This window comes from Phacochoerus africanus, chromosome 8 (genome assembly GCF_016906955.1).
Source record: "Phacochoerus africanus isolate WHEZ1 chromosome 8, ROS_Pafr_v1, whole genome shotgun sequence".
NCBI lineage: Eukaryota > Metazoa > Chordata > Mammalia > Artiodactyla > Suidae > Phacochoerus > Phacochoerus africanus.
In genome coordinates this window covers 166,658,059-166,676,256 of record NC_062551.1, presented here as the reverse complement: position 1 = coordinate 166,676,256, position 18,198 = coordinate 166,658,059, and the positions used below count along the sequence as shown (strand labels likewise).

At 60.5% G+C, this 18,198-nt stretch overlaps 1 protein-coding gene across 15 annotated transcripts in view; it reads right to left on the bottom strand.

The window, feature by feature from the left end:
* SLC6A9 (solute carrier family 6 member 9) overlaps window positions 1-18,198 on the bottom strand; it is a 32,107-nt gene that overhangs the window by 9,705 nt on the left and 4,204 nt on the right. For 3 of the 15 annotated variants that reach the window (XM_047789334.1, XM_047789336.1, XM_047789335.1), the window contains exons 2-5: window positions 16,531-16,645; window positions 4,603-4,759; window positions 3,902-4,033; window positions 3,281-3,551 (exon numbers count right to left, since the gene is read on the bottom strand). In XM_047789334.1, the coding sequence (XP_047645290.1) occupies window positions 3,281-3,551; window positions 3,902-4,033; window positions 4,603-4,759; window positions 16,531-16,560 (590 nt within the window). In that variant the 5' untranslated portion in view covers window positions 16,561-16,645. Of the gene's footprint in view, window positions 1-3,280; window positions 3,552-3,901; window positions 4,034-4,602; window positions 4,760-5,461; window positions 5,541-7,745; window positions 7,772-8,127; window positions 8,262-8,424; window positions 10,181-10,662; window positions 11,504-16,530; window positions 16,646-17,414; window positions 17,812-18,198 lie in introns of those variants that run through there. The other 12 variants (XM_047789339.1, XM_047789345.1, XM_047789337.1 and 9 more) reach the window with 12 other exon arrangements.

The window sequence follows — 18,198 nt, the reverse complement described above, 5'->3', positions numbered from 1 at the left end:
TAGTGCTTCATATTTGTTTTGATTGCAAGAGTCCAGCATTACAATACGCGGGCTTAAAGAGTTTAGGCGGCTCGTCTGGGACTAACTAGTCATGAACTCGCTGCCTTTCCTTTTGTGGCATCATATTTGGTGTTTGGATTTTGAACCATGAGCTTCTGCGACCAAACCACTGAGCTGAGAGCTTTTGGAGCCCCACACATTTACACGTTGGCTCTCCGGGAACATCTCTGCAATTATTCTGCATTATTTTTCCATTTCCCCAAAGGTGAACGCCTTGCGGACAGGACACCCTAATCTATGTCATTGCATCTACGGCAGCGGCTCTCACTGCGCTTACGGAGCACCTGTCACTGTTCTTAGTGATTTATGCTGTATCTTGACTACAAGGGTGATGTCGTAACCACCTCCATTTAAAGGATGAACAGCTGAGACTTAGAGCGTTTGGGCGACCTCCCAAGGCCACACAGCTGGTAAGTGGCAGCAGCAGGGTTTGAGCGGGGTCTGTGTGGCTCCAGAACTACCATGATGATACCAGGAGATGGGTGCTGGGATTCACGTCCCATCGAGTAGCAGGTGTTCTGCTGGGGAGGTAAGAGGTGGGCCCTGAGCTTAGGGCCCATCTAGCTGGAGTCAGACAGAGGACTGTGAAACAGGATTGAGAGGGCAGACATGGGCTCAGAAAGCTACCCTGGGAGCTTTTTTTTACTTTAGGTTTTCCTTCCTTCTTTCTTTTTCTTTTCTTTTTACAGCCACACCTGCCCTAGACAGAAGTTTCTGGGCCAGGGGTTGAATCAGAGCTGCCGCTGAGGCCTATGTCACAGTGGGGGCCACACTGGATCTGAGCCACAGCTGTGACTTACACTGCAGCTTGCAGCAATGCCAGTTCCCTAACCCGCTGAGTGAGGCCAGGGATCAAACCTGCACCCTCACAGAGACAAGGGTGGGTCCTTAACCCACTGAGCCACAGTGGGAACTCTATCGATCTTTGCTGTGACTTGCTTTCCTCACTTGCAAAGTGGGAATATTTGTAAAACCTGCACACACTCCCTTGCAGCCTCGCAGGGTTGTGTGCGGCTCAAATGGGATCCCGCAGCTTTTTCCAAAGGGGGCTTCGGAGTGTGTGGGCCCGGAACGCCTGCAGGGTACCACCACTGGCCTACTTTACACCAGGCTGCGGGCACAGTGGGGCGCGTACATCCTGACGCGGCATTGCCTCCCTGTGCCTTAACCCTGAGCTTCAGTCTCCGAATCTGAAAAATAGGGGTAATATAAGATCATGTGCCTGGCACAAAAACAGGTGCCCAAGAAATGGAGGTGCTTGCTCACCTCACCTTGTTGGTCGGCCCGGGCAGCCCTCTCAAGGCTCATTTCCCCACGCTTCCCAGGAGGGGGCAGCAGGGAGCCATCCAGCAGGGAAGGAGTCCTGCCTGGGACAGCAGCTTGTTGGGAGGCCTGGCTCCAGCCTCCGCTGAGGGGCAGAGTTCAGCCGGTCTCCCAACCCAAAGCCAGTTTTCTTAGAGGGCAATTCCCCTCTAATTGCCCTGGATAAAATCTCCTGAGCTTTGCCCTGCAATGGCCCCACTGGGCTGGGAATCCCTGGCAGAAAGCCCCTGGGGTGAGAGCTTCTAGAGCAACTCCAGGGGTGTTGGTGGGGCTTTGTGCTTCTGGGAGCTTCCAGAAAGTTTGCTCCCAGTCTAGACCAGGTGGCCCAGTCCGCACCATGCCTCAAGTGTAGCGTAATACCTAACCGGGCAGTTATTTGCTTAGTTCTCCCATTAGATGTGAGCTCCAAGAGGGCAGAGTCTGCTTTCTTACTCCCTGCTCTGTCCCCACGCTGAGTCCAGTGCCTGGTACCAACCAGGTGCCCAAGAAACGATCTGCCCAATGACCGAGGGGCTGAGTCTGCCCAGAGGTACTTCTGCCCGCCCCTCACTGGGAGGCAACAGCTCTGTCGTCTCCACCACAACCCCCATGGGTGGTGACCACATCTTAACCGTCTCTGAATATCTACAGCACAGCAGAGAGGCTGGCACAGGGAACAGGGTCTGAGAGCTGGGCCTGGGCTGAGAGGACATGGACTTGCTGGGACTTCAGGTGTCGCTGGGGCCTTGGCCACTCGGGTATATGGCTCTCCATCATATAGCAGAGGAAGCCTAAGCGCTTAGCCTGGCAGGGGCAGCTGGCACTTTATGACGCCTCTGGCCTCTTCTGCCCCATTACTCGGTGTCCCACCTGCCCCTGACCCCAGCTCCAGTTTGCCACCTCCTGGCCTCAGCCCACCTGATCACGTCTCTCCCCGCCCCTTCCACATCGCCCTCCCTCCCTCCTCTGGGACGCCTTCTTGATCACCTCGTTTCGCCCCCGCCACACCCCTGCACGTGACCTGCACCGAGGCACCTGCCCCGAAGATCATTAGCTACCCATCTCCCCACGGGACTGTGAACTCCTCAGGCTCAGGGCCATTCATACCCCACACGCCGCAAATGCTGATGGAATGAATGAATGAGGCCTGCCCACCAGCCCACAAAGCCCCCTTCCCATGAGCTCCCCAATAGGACATGGGGCATTTCCTCCACGATGTCCCGCTGTGCCCTCACACCCACCCCGCTGGGACGAGACGTTCCAGACACCTCCAGCAGCAGCTTCCCTTCAGCCAGCCCCGAGACCCTGTTCTCTGTCACCACGGGGCACAGGGGTTCCAGGCCGTCTTTGCCTGAGCACAGCTCGATGACAACCTTGGGGCCAGGAACCTTGCATGGCCTCTTTTGTTCTGCAGCATTAAGTCTAAGCTTCATGCTTGTAAGAGCTCCAACAAGAGGCCAGTGCTCTGTCCTAGGCTCCTCACAGCCCAGGAGTCCACCCCCCCACCTGTTACTCTCATCTCAGCAGGTTCCCCTCAGGCTGGGGACCTGGAGCCAGGGCCTCACTCATGGGGCTCTTCTCACCAAAACGCCACCCCTCTGTTCCCTGACTCTCCTCTGCACGCTGGCCTGATGGCTGCAGCCCTCCTCTGATCACGCCTGCTCCTCCGTAACAACGCCCCAGCTCAACAGCCCCGGCTTCCATCGCTCTCTGGAGGGTCCACCTCATCCCTGAACCAGGCCGCCGACTCCTTGCACCTCTCCCTGCCCTTCCGCCCTGCTCCGTTCCTGGCACCCTCCCCAGGCTGTAGCCGTAGCCGTGGCCTGCTGGGGAGAGGCAGGGCTGAGGGTTGGTGCCAGGGGAACTCCCCAGAAGCCCAGGTCCTATGCTGGGGAGGGCGGGGGCGGGGGGGGCTCACCTCCAGTACTCCTCGCTGGGGCTGGTCCTCTGCAGGGTGTGGTTGAGCACGTGGGAGAGGTTGCCGGGCGCGCCGGGGGGCCGGGAGCCGTTGGTGGCGTTGGAGGCGTCCAGCACGCCGGCGCAGTCAGGCGTGTTCCAGGGGTTGGTGCAGTAGGCCCAGGGCAGGACGGGCGTCATGGACGAGAAGAAGTAGTAGAAGGCGATGCAGATGACCACGTTGTAGTAGATGCCGATGTACGTGGACACCACCATCATGCCGTAGCCCACACCTGCGGGAGGAGAGGCGGGGGGCAGCCTCACACACCTGGCGGGAGGCGGCATGGGGCCTCCCGAGGGGCCTGGGGCCCAGGTCAAGGCCTGGGCGGGGCGGGGAAGGGGGGCAAGGGCTTTGTGTATAAGCACGCGGTCAGAGGAACGGGTGGAGGCCAAGCAAACAGGGATCCCAGCGTGTGTCCATGGCCTTGGCCATTGATGTGGGGCTCAGGGTCAGCACCACGGTTCCACCGGGGCTGGCGGTGTTTATACAGATGGGTGAGTCAGCACGGTCCCTGGAGGCGGGGTGCGTGTGTGTATGTGTGTGTGCGCGCACGCGTGCGTGCACACCCCACCCAGGCCTCACCTTTGAACATGGGGCTGATCCTCCAGACCCCCAGGCACCCCTGACTTGCAAACTGGCCGAAGGAGAGCTCCATGAAGAAGAGGGGGATCCCGCAGAAGATGAGCATGATAAAGTAGGGGAACATGAAGGCGCCTGGCGGGAGGGAGAGGGCGGGCTCAGGGGTGGCTCCGGGGGATCCCACCCTCTTCCTGCACGGAACTGACTGCAAAACCTTTGCGACTGGCTGAGCCCCAGGAGGGTGTGCCTCGCATGAAGCCAGAGCCTAGGTCTGCAGCCCACTGCTCATGGCCTGGCTTTGAACTTGGCAGAGGCGCCCAAGGACGTCTGCTCTGAGCTGAACCCACGCCCCAGAGCCGCCATGTCTGGGTGGGATTTGATGGCTTAACCAAGCAATTTCACAACATTGGTGGTTGGGACCCCAGAATGTCCCTGAATCATGTAGCAGAGCTGCTGAAATGGGGAGCTCGGGGAGGGCGGGGTGCTTTTCTCCACCTCTCCTCACCTCCAGGGAGCAGGCTGCCAGGGGCAGGGGTGGTCTGTGCCTTAGGTAAAGGGTAGGTAAGCTGGGGACGGGGGCACAGGAAATCCGGGCCAGAGGCCAGCCTGCCTGGTGTGGGGTCTTGTACCAGGGAGGGGGTGGCGGGGCCTGGTGGCTGGGCTCTATCCACGTGGGAGGTCCCTGCCCTGTGCCCACTGGGTACCTCCCCCGTTGCGATAGCAGAGGTATGGGAAGCGCCAGACATTGCCCAGGCCCACGGCATAGCCCACGCTCGTCAGTACAAACTCGATCTGGTTGCCCCAGTTGCCCCGTTTGAGGTTCTGGTCCCTCTTGGTGGCCTCGCTGGGCACAGCACCATTCTGTGGGGGACAGGAGAGAAGCTACCATCAGCAAGGCATTTGCGTGTGGTGCCTGTCCCTTTGGGCCTCCCCCAGTGGGGACACCACGGACCCTCCAAGCCCACACCCCCCACCCTGGGCTTCCCCTCTGCTGGCAGGAGCTGCAGGCGGGCCTGGCAGCGGAGGGGAAGGGGGAGGAGTGGCTGCCAAAGGGTGCCGAGCAGCGCCTCCCTCACCAGCCCCCCGGCACCCATGCCAGGGGCACCAGCCCACCTGAGGAGCTGCTGCCAAGAGCTGAGAGGTGGGACCCTGAGAGGGAGCTTGAGCTGAGAACCCTCCACCCCCCCTGCCCCCCCCGCAAAGCTTCCCCTCTCCCCTCTGGGTGAGGATCTGGGAGCAGCTGAGCCTCATAGCAAGCAGCCAAGTCGGGCTGGGCACAAAGGGGCCTGTGTCCAGACAGCCCCCTCCACCCGCCGCCACCACATCACCAGGCTGAGCACGCTGCCCACGACAGGCGGCTGCTGGGGAGGGGATGCCGGACCCTTCTCCCAGCTGAAGGCTTTCTCCTGGGGCACACATTGGGCAGGGCTATAGGGTGAGGGAGGGGGGAGGCGGCTGAGCTGAGCCAGACCTTCGGGGGGCCTTCTGGGACTCAGGACGGGAGGGCCCAGGGGAGTCATCTCTACTGCCTACACCTGGGGAGGGGCCCCCGGGGAAGCTGACCTGGGCTGGGGGGTGCTGGCCATGAGTTGGGGGAGGAGACCAGAGCTGAAGGCACCACGCCAGACTTGGAGGACAGACTCTGCCAGGGGAAACAGAGGGGGTGACTCCGGAAAAGGGTCTCTGAGCGGGGCGGGGGGCGGGGGCTGCAGAAGAGGGGGGCCGAGAAGAGGGTCTGCCCTAAGGGAAGGATGCCAGACTGGCCTGGGGGAGCTGTGGGGCTGGACCGGGCGGCCTGAAGCCCCACGAAGGACCCCAGCCGACACCCGGAACGAACCCAGTTAAGTCCCTTTCTAAGTGGGGGCGCACCCCTCCCCCATGCCATGCCCTTCCGCCCCCTCCCAGGTGAGCCGGACATCAAGCCACCTTGAGTCAGACAGTGAGGGGTCGGCAGGGTCTCACGAGGAGACAGGGACCCCACGGGTCACCAGCAGAGGAGCCCAGAGGGTCCTTGAGGGACAGAGACCGCCTCCCAGAGGTGGGCTGTTCTCCTGACAGAAATGGGCAGGTGGCCCTGGAGGACCCCCAGGATCAGAGACAGAGCAGCACGGCCTCTGAGGGACGGCACAGCAGTGCCGCTGGGCCTCAGCTTGAAAGAGACAGGTTCAAGGACAACGGCACCCTGGCCAATAAACACCCTGACACTGATGGACAAACCCGGAGAGGAGGAAAGGCCCATTTGGGAAGGGCCTGGCGCCCGGCAGGAGCTCCAGCCGTGCGCCCCTTGCTCCCCCAGTGGGCACCACGTGTGGGGGGCCCCTCTGGGCTTGCCCACCACGGGGGCACTATGGCACTGTCACCCAATCCAGCCTTGCCCCCAGAGGAGATGCTGAGCCCCGCACCCTCCTGGGAGGTTCGGGGACACAGTACCCAGAACTGTGGCTTTCCCATCAAGGAGCACCCAGAGCTGACTGGCAGAGCCTGGGTACTTTCATTCCAACGGCCACGGAGCTTGAGGAGCACCTCCTGGGTGCCCGGCCCTGCACCGGGCTCGGGGAATTTGGCAATGAAAAACACTCGCCCCTGCCCACTCAGAGGTGGAAGGCTGCTGGGGAAGTAAGGCATCAGTGAGATAAACAAATGCAGAGTCTTTATACGCAACTTCAGCGTGACCACAAAGGGGAATTTCTCAAGTGACAAGTGCAGGGAAGAAGGACAAGACGTGGGGGTGGGGGCAGGGTGGGGGCAGGATGAGGTCACGGGCCACCCTGATGAAGAGGCTAAGGCCACCTCGGCCGCGTGGCAGGTCCCTCCAGAATCCTGCCCACGCCTGTCACCACCTCCCAGGGCCGTTTTCGGGACAGGCCTCGCAACCCCGTGCCAGGGGGAGGGGCATTTTTTCGGAGGGCGCGAGGCCTGCTGGGGTGGTTTCTCCCAAACAAAGCGCAGCCCAAGAGGCCTCCTATATGTTCGGCCTACAATAACAGTTCTATTCCGGCCGAGGCTTGTTTACTCAGGGGCACAATGGGGGATTGTGGCAGCAGCAGAGGACATGGGTGGGGTCGCGCCGCGGCCGTTACAGCTGTAAAAGAGGCAACGGAGGGTCCAGGATGGCCTCGTGGGCAAGGCAAGGGCCAGGCCTCTCGCAGAGACCGAGGTCCCCAAGGCTGGAAGGCCAAGGCCTCTCTCCTGGCCCCCCGCCTCCCCGAGCAGGTGCAGTGGGACCAGACTTGGACTGCGGAGATGGGCTCCTTCCCTGGCATGAGGGGACAGCGAGGAGGGTGACGCCCCCAGCCACGTGCCACAGGCAGCCGCCTGATGGAGCCCTCGGGAGCCAGGGGTGGCTCCGTTGATGAGCAGCCCACCTCCGAGCCTGGCGCTAACCAGTTCAGCCCTGCTGGCTGGGGAGGGGGGAGCCTCGGGACAGGGGCCTGGACCTGGGAGTGGGGGCTTGGGCTGTGGGGAGAAGTGAGTGATAACACAGGGGGGTCCGCTGTGGAGAAGAGGCCGAGATGACACCCGACACGTGGTGGGAGGCGCCCTCAGCAGAAGCAGCACCGTCCATGGCTCCCCAGCCCTGCGGTGCCCTGGGTGCCCCGAGTGGGAGCCGCGGTTAGGATGCTGCCGCAGGAGCCGGGTCCACAGCCAGGCCTCTGGCTGCTGAGGGCCGAGGGCTCAGTGGAGGATGGAGAAAGCCCACCTTCCTCCAAGCACACAGGAGGGAAGGGGCCCTCGGGGGGGGGGGTCCTAGGGACTCAGGTTCCTTCCTTCCCCAGCCCTCCTCTGGGGACTCCCCTCCACTTCCTTTCCCGGCAGCGAGGCTGGCAAACCTTTTTCAATATACCGCATGACTTTTTTTCTCCTTTGCATCATCTTCCCTATTCTTAACCTCCCATTTTCTTGATCTGCTGGGTGGATGGTGTGTCACTGATAATAACTGTCCCTGCAGAGGGTGTTGGCTCTTAGGTATCCACGAAAGAATCTCTTTGGGCTCAGGGTTTGACCCAGACTGGTGGCCCGTCTGCCTAACTCAGCTCAGCCTCACCGACTGGCCAGGATCCCAGGCTCCTCCTGCCCATCACCCATCTCCCACTGTCTGCCCCTCGCTGCACTCCCAAGCTTCCTCCCGTGCTCACACCTGGGTGATAACTTGAACCACAGTGGTCTGCTGCCCCTCTGGGTTGGCACCTCCTCCTGGGCTCCCCGGATAGCCCCCCCCCATCTCTGACGCGCCCACCACCGGCCGGGTGGGATGGGGACTGCCCTGCCCTGTGCCTGAGCATCCCCAGGCTGGGCAGCACGCAGGCTACAGGGCGTTTCTTCCACAGCTGAGTGGGTGGGCTGGCTGCTCATCCTCCACGATGCCCACCATGCACAGACGCACAGACCCTTTACCCTTGGAAGCAGTCACCAAGGCAGCAGTGTCTGCCTCTGCCCAAGGATCGGTGACCTGACCTGTCTTGGGTTCACAACCTGCCACCCCCGTCCCTGCCGAGCGGGGTGAGCCACCCCGAGCAGTCACTTACATAAGCCCCTTACACAGCCCTGTGCCAGGCTCAATCGCGGTTCTGGGTGACCTCATGGAATTCTGGCCGTTCAGCTCGGAGCGCAGAATCCAGATCTCCCACTACACCTTGAACTTGGCAGGAGAGGAACCTGCACTGGGGGTTAGAACCCTAGCATTCTAGAGCCTGCTCCCCCAGCAGCCTGAGCAACCACTTCCTCTCTCAGCATTTGGCCTCCTTACCTATAAAGTCGGGGACAGACAGACAACTCCGCTCCTTCTCCTAACCGTCTGTGGCTCTGCCTTGCCTGGGATTTGCCATTTCTCACTCTTTCCTGTAGTTCCCATTAGGTCTCATGGGCTTTCGACACAACTTTTTAAAACGTTGTTATTCCTTTCTTTCTCATTGTAATGACAAGTATAAGCTTATCATTAAAAAAAGCTGGAAACTACAGCACCTCGTAAAGAGGAAATGGTGCTGCAGAGTCTGCTCCCAGAGGCCACCACCGCTGCCGCTGCCACCACCACAGCAGGGGTGGCCCCCTTTCTTCATGCTCAGACTCAGACACAGCCCCGGTTTCTACCCTGGCCGACGGCTGTGCTCTGGCTCCCGCCTCCCGGCCTCTGAGGGAGGGTTCCCTGGGTATTTTTGTGAATTGTGAGCTCTCTGCTCTGCTCTCGGTGGACCCCGAGCCCTCCTGGAGCAGCGCTGGCTGGGCGGGCCCTGGCGGGATCCAGCAGGCTTCTTGTTCGGGACTCGCCAGCCCCGGGGTTTGCTCAAGGGAGGAAGCCCATCCAAGACAAACTTTGTGGAGGAGAGCGGGCAAGACCCTACATCCCAGACTGACCCCGCGCCAAATCCAGATCACTGGCAACTTTCTCTGAGCCCCCGTGGGGAATTCAGGCAGAACAGCCGTGACAGGCAACGGTGGCTGCCTCAGGAGACCCGGCGAACCGCCTCACACCCCTTGGCTCGCACATCCCAAGTTTCTCTCCCATCAGTCCCGTCGGTCCAGGGGCCAGGCTGGCCCTTAGGCAGCACCTGCCCTGCAGTGGCAGAGCCTTGCGTATTTCATCTGGCCTTGCTTATCTGGACATGGGACAGAGTTAAGGGCCGGAGCTGGAGGAGCGGACCATGGGAAAATGTAGCCCAGGCCCCAGCCATATGCAGGACGCCTCTTGCCTCGAGAAACACCTCGGTGCACCTGTCAGGAGACCAGGCCCTTGTTGAGGAGGTGAGAGAGGCAGGGACATGGCCTGTGCTCTTTTGTCCCAGAGCCTCAGACTGGCACAGTGTGACCTGCCCAGCCTGTGGGTGGCAGACAGAAGATGCACCCAGACATGCCAGGCTCCACTCCAGGCCCCGGGAACAGTGATGGGGCTGTCGGGTGGGCTCTGTCTCTGCCTCGAAGCCCAGCAGTCCTGCCCGCACCATGGCAGCCATGAGCAGTCCCTGCCCCCATCGGCTGGCAGCAGGCTGGCATTCTGGGAAGCGGCTTTGGTTTCTGACCCTGGCAGTCCTGCGAGTGGAGGGCAGCCCTGCCTAATGCTTCTCTCAAACTCAACCCGCGCCTTTCCAGGGGAAGTTCCCTCTCTTCCCTTCCGAAGGTCAAGTCAGGATCCCTACAGGGAAGGAAGGTGGCTTCCCTAGTTCCCTCTCCCTCCCTGCCATCAGCCCCATTGTGCCTGACAGCCCTGCCCATGCCCAGCCTCCAGGGATGAGGGCACACCGGTGCCCACCCCACCCGGGCACTTGTCCCGGACAGTGGCACACATCCCGTGGGGTCTCTCTCCTCCCCGTCGAGACTCTCGCCCCGTCCCCCTCCCCCACCCTCACCACGGAGTCCATGTACCAAGTCCTCCTGCCCCCTCACCCACTCTCCCCATAGGAGTAACTGCCGTGGCACAGACAATGGCGCTGTATTGATCAGTACAATTCCTGGGCACCTCCGGCCCGTCTCCCCGGGAGCTGGGACAATGCAGCTTTGATACACAGAGCAGATTCTCAGCAGGTCCTTGGGCTGGGGGGAGCCCTCACACCCCCATTCTCCTCCCCCACGCCCCCCGCCACACAGCTAACTCTTGCTGCTCCTTTGCACAGTGGCAACTTTCTGGGTCACTTTTGCTGGTGTCTGTCTCTCTGGCTGGCTGTGCCTGCCCCTCCCTGGCACAGACCACTCAGCCCCTCTCCCCACTTCCAGCCCTGTCTCCCAGGCTGTCTGGCACCAGAGAGGGGGCTCGACCTTCTGGAAGGTAACTGACCTGTTCTGGGGAGGAGGGGGCCGCAGGCCCCTGTGCCGCGGCCATCCCAGGGTGAGCACTTGGAGCGGAGCGCCGCGTGTCTCCTCCGCTCATTCACACCTCTGCCAGCTCTGGGCGACACTGACGCATCCCCTGCCTCTTCCACTGCCGGCTGGGCAGCATCAATTACTTTCACCTCATCTCCTCCCGAAGCTCTGCCTCCCCCTCCCTGGCCCTCCCTTTCCGGCCAGCCCTGTGCGGGTGCTCCACAGCTAGAGTGGGGCGTGGGGTTTGTTGTGCTTCTCCCTTGTTCCCAGCAAGTTATTGGAACAAAAAACACATACACACACTCTCTAACGCAGGGTGAGGCAGAGCAGGCACAGGGGAGAGAGAGAGAGAGAGAGAGAACGTGCACGGCTCGCTCCCATCCTAGCTCGGGGTCTGGCGTCCAGATACTTCGGAGCACAGAGGCCTGGCACTTGGTGGGCTCCCGGTAGGGTGGTTGGGTGCCACTGGGCACCAGAGACAGTGAGGCGGCAGGAGGAAGGAGGCGCGGCCCGCCAGCCACCACCAGAGCATCTCGCATTTCTTGGCATGCTGTGGGCTGGGGGGTGACGGGCCCTAGAGCAGTCCCCCGGGGAGCTGGGGACCCCACCCAGCCAAGAGGATGGAGTGACCTCACGAGAGAAGGGAATGCGGTAGGACCTTGGTAAACATCCGTCAGAGGCAAGCACGCTGAGTTCTGATGCAAAGGAAGCCTTCCTGGGGTTTGGTCCGTGTGGTCACCCCAATGGGAGCAGGGCAGCATGAGCATACTTTTTTTCTCTTTTTAGGGCCGCATCCACAGCATATGGAAGGTCCCAGGCTAGGGGTCTAATCAGAGCTACAGCTGCCGGCCTACACCACAGCCACAGCAATGCAGGATCCAAGCCGCATCCACAACCTACACCACAGCTCACAGCCAACACTGGATCCTTACCCCAACGAGCGGGGCCAGGGATGGAACCTGCGTCCTCACAGACACTATGTCGGGTTCTTAACCTGCTGAGCTACAAAGGGAACCCCTGATCTTTTTTTTTTTTTTTTTTTTTTTTTTTAAGGGGAAAAGGCTTTAGACTCAGACAGGCTTGGGTTCAAACCCCAGCTCTGGTCGTTCTCACTATGTGAATCTCCTTAGGCAAGTCACTTTAACATATCTGGTCTTAGTTTCTTCATCTCTAAAATGGGAATAACATCCACCCAGCAGTGAAGCTACTCAGCCTTGTTAATAACGGCCATAGATAGTAACGGGAAGGGCCCACTGAAACAGACACGGTGCTAAACTCTTCGTGTGCATAAATCTACCTCAATTCATCGACTCTTCCTAACAGCTCCTTGAGGTAGATGTGTTATTATGTCCATTTGCGGGGAGAGGGTGGGGACTGACCTTGGCTCAGGCAAGTCTGCTAGGAAAGGCCTCAGACCCCACTGACTGAGCCGCTCCCTGGGCCAGACTCACGCAGGTCTCCAGACACGCTCCCCTGACTTCCTGTGAGAGCCCAGACTGAGGGCCAAGGCCCTGGCTGGCCCACTGGCTCCAGGAAGGCCCAGTCACCCATGATGCCCAAATGCTCGCTTCCACCCAGGGTGGGCTCCGGGCTTTGGCTGCCCTGGCCTGGGCCGGGTGCCCGGAACAGGCAGCCCTGGCTGGACAGCTTTCTCTGGCTCTGGCCAGGGGGACAGGAGGCGGCAGCAGCCCAGCTGGGTCCTGGCCGTAATGAGGCCTCATTAGTGGGATCCAGCTGCTCCAGCCCCACTCAGGGAGGCCGGCTCCCCCAAGCCCGCCTCTGACTTTTCTTAATAAGAGTGGGCATTCTTCCAGAGGGCCAGGGAGCCTAGGAGGTTGGTTGTGCCCTGTGACTCCGAGGGAAGGTCCTGCTGAGCCCGGACTGAAAAGGGCTGGGGGTGGCAGGGCTGTAGGGAAGCTGTGTGAGAGGAGAGGAAGGCTCAGGCCCGGGTAGATGGGTCCCGGGGAGGCTGAGGAGCGGAATGAGACCAAGGGGAGTGGAGAGCAGGTCCTGGGTCCAGAGAGGAAGCCTGAGGAGGGTTGGGCCTCTTCCCCTGGATCTAAATGTTGTCCATTTTGCTGGGGAGGGGGGTAGCTGTTCAGCTAGGATCATCTCGGATCATCGAGCTGATTAACTAAGTCATTACTCAGGCTGTCCTGGCTAGGAGAGCACCTCCTTTGCGCTAGGCCTCGTATAAGGAGTGGGCCCACTGTGTGCCAGTGCCTGAGCTGAAGAGGACCTAGTGTGTGTCAAACCCATCCTAGCAAAGCACCTAATATATGCCAGGTCCAGTGCTGGGAGAGCTGCCACTGTGTGCCAGGCTCTGTGTTAAGAGAGCACCCTGGGGGTTCTAGGTCTCGAACTAGATGGGTGCTCCATGTATGCCACGTTCTGTGCCAGCCAAGGACCCAATATATGCCCAGACCCTAGCGGGGTGATCACCCACTGTAGACCTGGCACTGTGTAGGTGAATGCCCAATGTATGCCACGTCTGTACTAGTTGAGCACTTGTCCAATGCCAGGACTCGTGCTAGGTGAGTTCCCAGAATGTGACAGGCCCTCTACCAAGGGAGGGCCCAGCGTGTGCCAAGGCCTGTGCTAGATGAGCTCCCAATGTGTCAAGCCCATACTAGTTGAGCACCTGCCACATGCCAGGACCTGGGCTAGGTGAGCACCCACTGTGCTCCAGGCCCTGTGATGGCTGCTGCAAACAAGAAGCAGCCAAGCCCTCTTGTCAAAGCATCACAGAACAGGTCAGGGTGGGGCAGTCCCAGGCGGCCCGTGTGTTTTCAAAGCCTCCTAGCATGATTTAGATGCCCTGGCACTCAGGCCTCTAGCCCGGGTGACTCTGCTCTTATTCATCACGAGGCTTCCCAGTGGCAGAAGCAACTAAGTCCTCAAAGATGGGGGGGCGAGGCCAGTGAGGCTCACTGAGGCCTTTCTGCCCAAGATGCCATGCGAGTGGGGAACGGGCACACAGGAGGGACTGAGTCAGCCAGCTTGTGGACTTGGGTTGAAGCTGACCCCGTGGGGCTCTCCCGTCCTAGGCTCCTCTCCTCCAGCTCTGTCTCCGCTGAGCCCCAGGCAGCCCAGCCCGACATGTGTATAGTGGCACTAGGTCTCCATGAAAGAGCCCCCCCGCCGCGTGCTCCACCTCCGGTGCCCCCAAGCATCCCAGCTGCTCCCAAGCTTGGAGGCACCCTGGCCAGCTGGGTTCCTGCACGACCCTGTCCTAGGAGCTGCTGAGGCGTGAGGGAGGCAGCTGAGCTGGTCTGGCAGAGACCATCTGGGCTGGGAGTGCGGGAGAGACACGTGCGGCAGGCATGTGGGCCTGGGCACGTGCTGGGAAGTGGACTGTCCTCCACGGGACACCTGCCACACGAAGAGCCCAGCAGAGGCTCCAATGGTGACACGGGGTGGACAACGAAGACCCCTGGGGACCCATGCCCTCACCCCTAAACCTGAGGCCAAGGGGGACGGAAGTGAGGAACCCATGGCAGGGGCCAGCTGCCTATTCCCAGCATCCCAGGGCACAACAGCAACAGAAGCCACAGACCTGGGATGGTCTAAATGCCAGTGGCTTACACGCATGGCCCCCAGTACCCTCCGCGCTGCCCCACCACGGCGTCGGGAGACAGCGCATCCTCAGTCATTTGCCTTGAGGGCACCACTAGCACCTGATAAAGGCCAGGGGCAGCTGCCTGGGCGCATATGCTAGTGACTAGCCCCGAATGGAGGCGGCTTTGGTTCCGGTCTAGGACCCAAGAACAGCGTAGCCCAAGGTCATTGGCAGAACTGAGAAAGAGGCTGGAACAGAATCCCGAGCAACCACTGGGGGTGCCCAGGGGACATGCTGTGAGCCTCGGACGCAGCATTGGCGGGCAGAAGTCAAAGGTCAGAGGGCACAGAGGAAGCCAAACCCCAGCTATCTTTAGGCACATCCTGGTGCTGGGAACAGGCGTCCCAAGGCAGCATTCCCTTCCAGAGGCAGGCTGGCCTGCTGGCCGGCAGAGCCCCGGGTCCGGGAAGCTCAGCTCCAGCAGGGATTCTGGGACATCGTGATTCATGCTCCCTGTGCTGCCACGTGGGGCCCACATCTCTTCTGTCCCCCCGCCCCAGTCCTTGCAGGGTCACTCCAGAGAAAGTAGAGCAGCCAGCAAGTACTCAGAGGACTTCTTAAGTTCCGTGGGACTCAGAGAATCTCCATGCAGGAGAGGGGCAAGGCCATAGCCCACTTCCGGCAACGGGCCCTTGGCCATCCCAACACTTCCGGGAAGGGCGAGGCCATTTCCGACGCCCATCACAGCCTCTCCCCCTAGCAAGCATTCAGCTCCAGGAGACCCCTCTCTCTGCCCACACCTGAGCACTCAGAGTTCAGGGTGGCTCAGGAATACTTTGAGAAGCTTGGTTCACCCAGACTTGTTCTCATCAGGAGGGGGCCAGACCAGAGCAGGCCTGAGGGGCTGGGTGCTAGAAGGTCAGACCAGGGCAGGAGAGAGGGTCCTGGAGCACCGCGGGCAGCTTCCTCCCCCAGACCATGCCTTAGGACCACAGACTCTTGCATCTCAGAAGGCCTCGGTGAGAGACAGGGATTGTTTGGGGAGGGCTCGGCCAATCCATCTTTCACCAAGTGAGAACAGCAATAGAAGAATGGAAGTGGGGAAGGGAGGAGCCGAGGGAGGGGCCAGGCCCAGTCACTGCCTCCTCCTCTGACAGCTGCCCAGGCTCACTTCTTCCCAAGGCAAGATCCCCAGAGAAGAAATGCAGTCCCTGCCCTGAGGGTGGCTTCCTGGCTCCCGATTCCAGTGCTGGCCTGTCTGGTTTATGGGTGAGCCATCCTCCCCTCACCCAGGCGCCTCTCCTGTCCTGGAGCCCCCACTGGGTCAACTTCAACCCCACAGCCTCACCCCCAGTCCTCCCTGGAGCCCTCACCCAGGCCCTGCCCTTGCCAGCCGCTTCTCACCACCCCTCCTGGGCTCTGAGGCAGCTGGCAAGGAAGGGCTGTTGCTTGGGGAAGGGCGAGAAGGAGTTTTTCTCTTCTTTTCTTTTTGTCTTTTTATGGCCGCACCCATGGCAGATGGGCATGTGGAAGTTTCCAGGCTAGGGGCTGAATCAGAGCTGCAGCTATCGGCCTGTGCCACAGCCACAGCAACGCCAGATCCGAGCTGTGTCTGCGACCTACACCACAGCTCACGGCAATGCCAGGTCCTTAACCCACGGGGCGAGGCCAGGGATCAAACCTGCAACCTCATGGATACTACTCGGGTTCGTGACTGCTGAGCCACGATGGGAACGCCAAGAAGGGGGTTTTCTGAGAGGCCTCAGGAGCAGATTCAAAGGGCAATGCTCTTTGCTACCTTTCAAAGTGGAAGAAGAGAAAAATCAGCCAGGGTCTGAGGACCCCCTGAATGAGCCATATGCTGGATGCTCCCCACGACAGGCAGAGCACAGGGTGGAGGGGCCGGGGTGTCAGCCACCAGCCATGGGACAGCCCCCCCTGGGGGAGGGGAGCGGCTGTCCTCCTAGCAGGACCACCTGCAGCCTTCTCTCCCGGGTATCTTGTGATGACGGTGGGGAGTGTGTCTCCTGCCTCCCGACATGCCTTGCGAGCCCTATGGCAGGGTCTGCCCTGCTACGGGTTCGGAGCGGTGGCACCACCCAACCTGCTGGGTGGGGGCTGCCTGCGTGGGCCTGGGACAGCCCTAGCCCTCAGGAGCCTTGGCAGAGCCAGACTTGGGGCCCCGTGGAGCCTCCTAGGCCCTCCCATCAGGCGGCAGCGGGCCCCAGCGCGGACGACGAGCATGTTCCCCCCACCCCCGAAGTCTGGGCCCTGTACTCACCAGCATCCCTTTGGCACCTTTTCCTACCATGGTGGCGGGGGGCTGGGGGCTCTGGAGTCCCAGACCACACTCACAGGCTCTGCTTTTAGCACCTTTAGAGCACAGGCCTCAAGAGCTGGGGAGAGAGAGCAGAGAGTGAGGCGAGGACAGGGCAGGCGTGTGTGGCCCTCAGGGCTCCCCCAGACAGGTAGGGCAGGGCCCAGACCACCCGCTGCCAGGCCCTGCCTCCCCTCCCGCCCTGGCCCGCCCCTCTGCCAGGCCAGTTCCCGTCCTGCTCCTGTGTCTGAAGCACCCTCAGTCCAGCCCCTACCTCTCTCTCCCCCCAATCCTTCCCTGGATCCCTCGGTCTCCAGGCTTCCTGTCCCAATGGGCAAGGGTCTATTTTTGACTCTCCAGATGCCCAATTCTATAAAAGATAAAAAATGAACACAGAACTGGGACAGGGGCCAATCCCTTCATGGTCCGTGTGAATGGCTTCAACCTCTCCCCTGAAGGGAGTCAGCTTGGATCCATCCGTACATGCTCCCCAGCCTCACCCCAGCCAAGCAGTCAGGCTGGCGTTTCCCTTTCCTGGTTGCCACTCCGCTTGGGCTCCAGGGCAGCTGGGGCTGTTGTTTTGTCACTAACCTAGACCAGAAGCTCTGGGCACACCAAACACAGCAAGTGCGGGCACGCCTCCCTGCCCGCGCTCAGGCTGGCCCCTGCCCAACACCTGCCCTCCTGTTCACCAGGTAAAATCCCACACATCCTTTTGGACCCTGCTCAAGTGTCCCTTCTCCTCCGCAGCTTTTCCTGACACTCCCCTCCCTGCACTCCAGAATGAGCAAATTGCTTCCTAGTTCGTGTTTTGTGCAGACTTCTAGACAATGTTCTAATCCACTCACATTAGACCTATTGGCTTCGGTCTGTCGACCAGGAGTTGAATGTTCCCCGAGGGCTGCATGTGTTTCGAAGGCGTCTCTGTGCCTATAGCACCTGGCACGGTGCTCAGCACGAAGGAAGTATTGGTGGAATTGAGTGGAAGGGCAAACAGGTAAGGCTGAGGCCTTGGAATGAGGGGCCAGGTCAGCTTGAGATCTCGTTAAGAAGTCTCTGAAAGATGACGAGGGGCTGGGGAGTGGGAGGGGGGCAGCAAAAAGACAGGATGCTGGTGTTCGCGGGTTAATGCTGGATGGCCGCAGATGGAAGGCGGGGGAATCACAGGAGAGGAATCAACCTTCAGGGAGCCTCAAAGGATGGCTCTCCTGGAAGATCCTCCGGTACAGCACACAGAACGATATCTAGTCACTTGTGATGGAACATGATGGAGGATAATGTGAGAAGAATGTGCATGCACATCAGTACGACTGGGTCACTTCGCTGTACAGCACAAATTGACAGAACATTGTAAATGAACGATAATAAAAAAATAAAAATCTCAAAAAAAAGAATTCTCTCATAGGAAGAAAACTCTAGGCCTGATCCATAGGGCCTGGTCCCAGGAAGGATGGGGGCCTTCTCGGGCTCCTCCCATGGCGTGGACTCTGCTCCAAAGGCTGGTCTGGGCCACTGTGCCCCACCCGCAGCCTCCTCGGAGGCCACTGCTCACCCACAAGCCCAGGAAGTCAATGGAAGGCTAGAAAAGAGGAGGAAAGGCCTGTCTTTGCCCATGCAAATCACCCCTTAGCC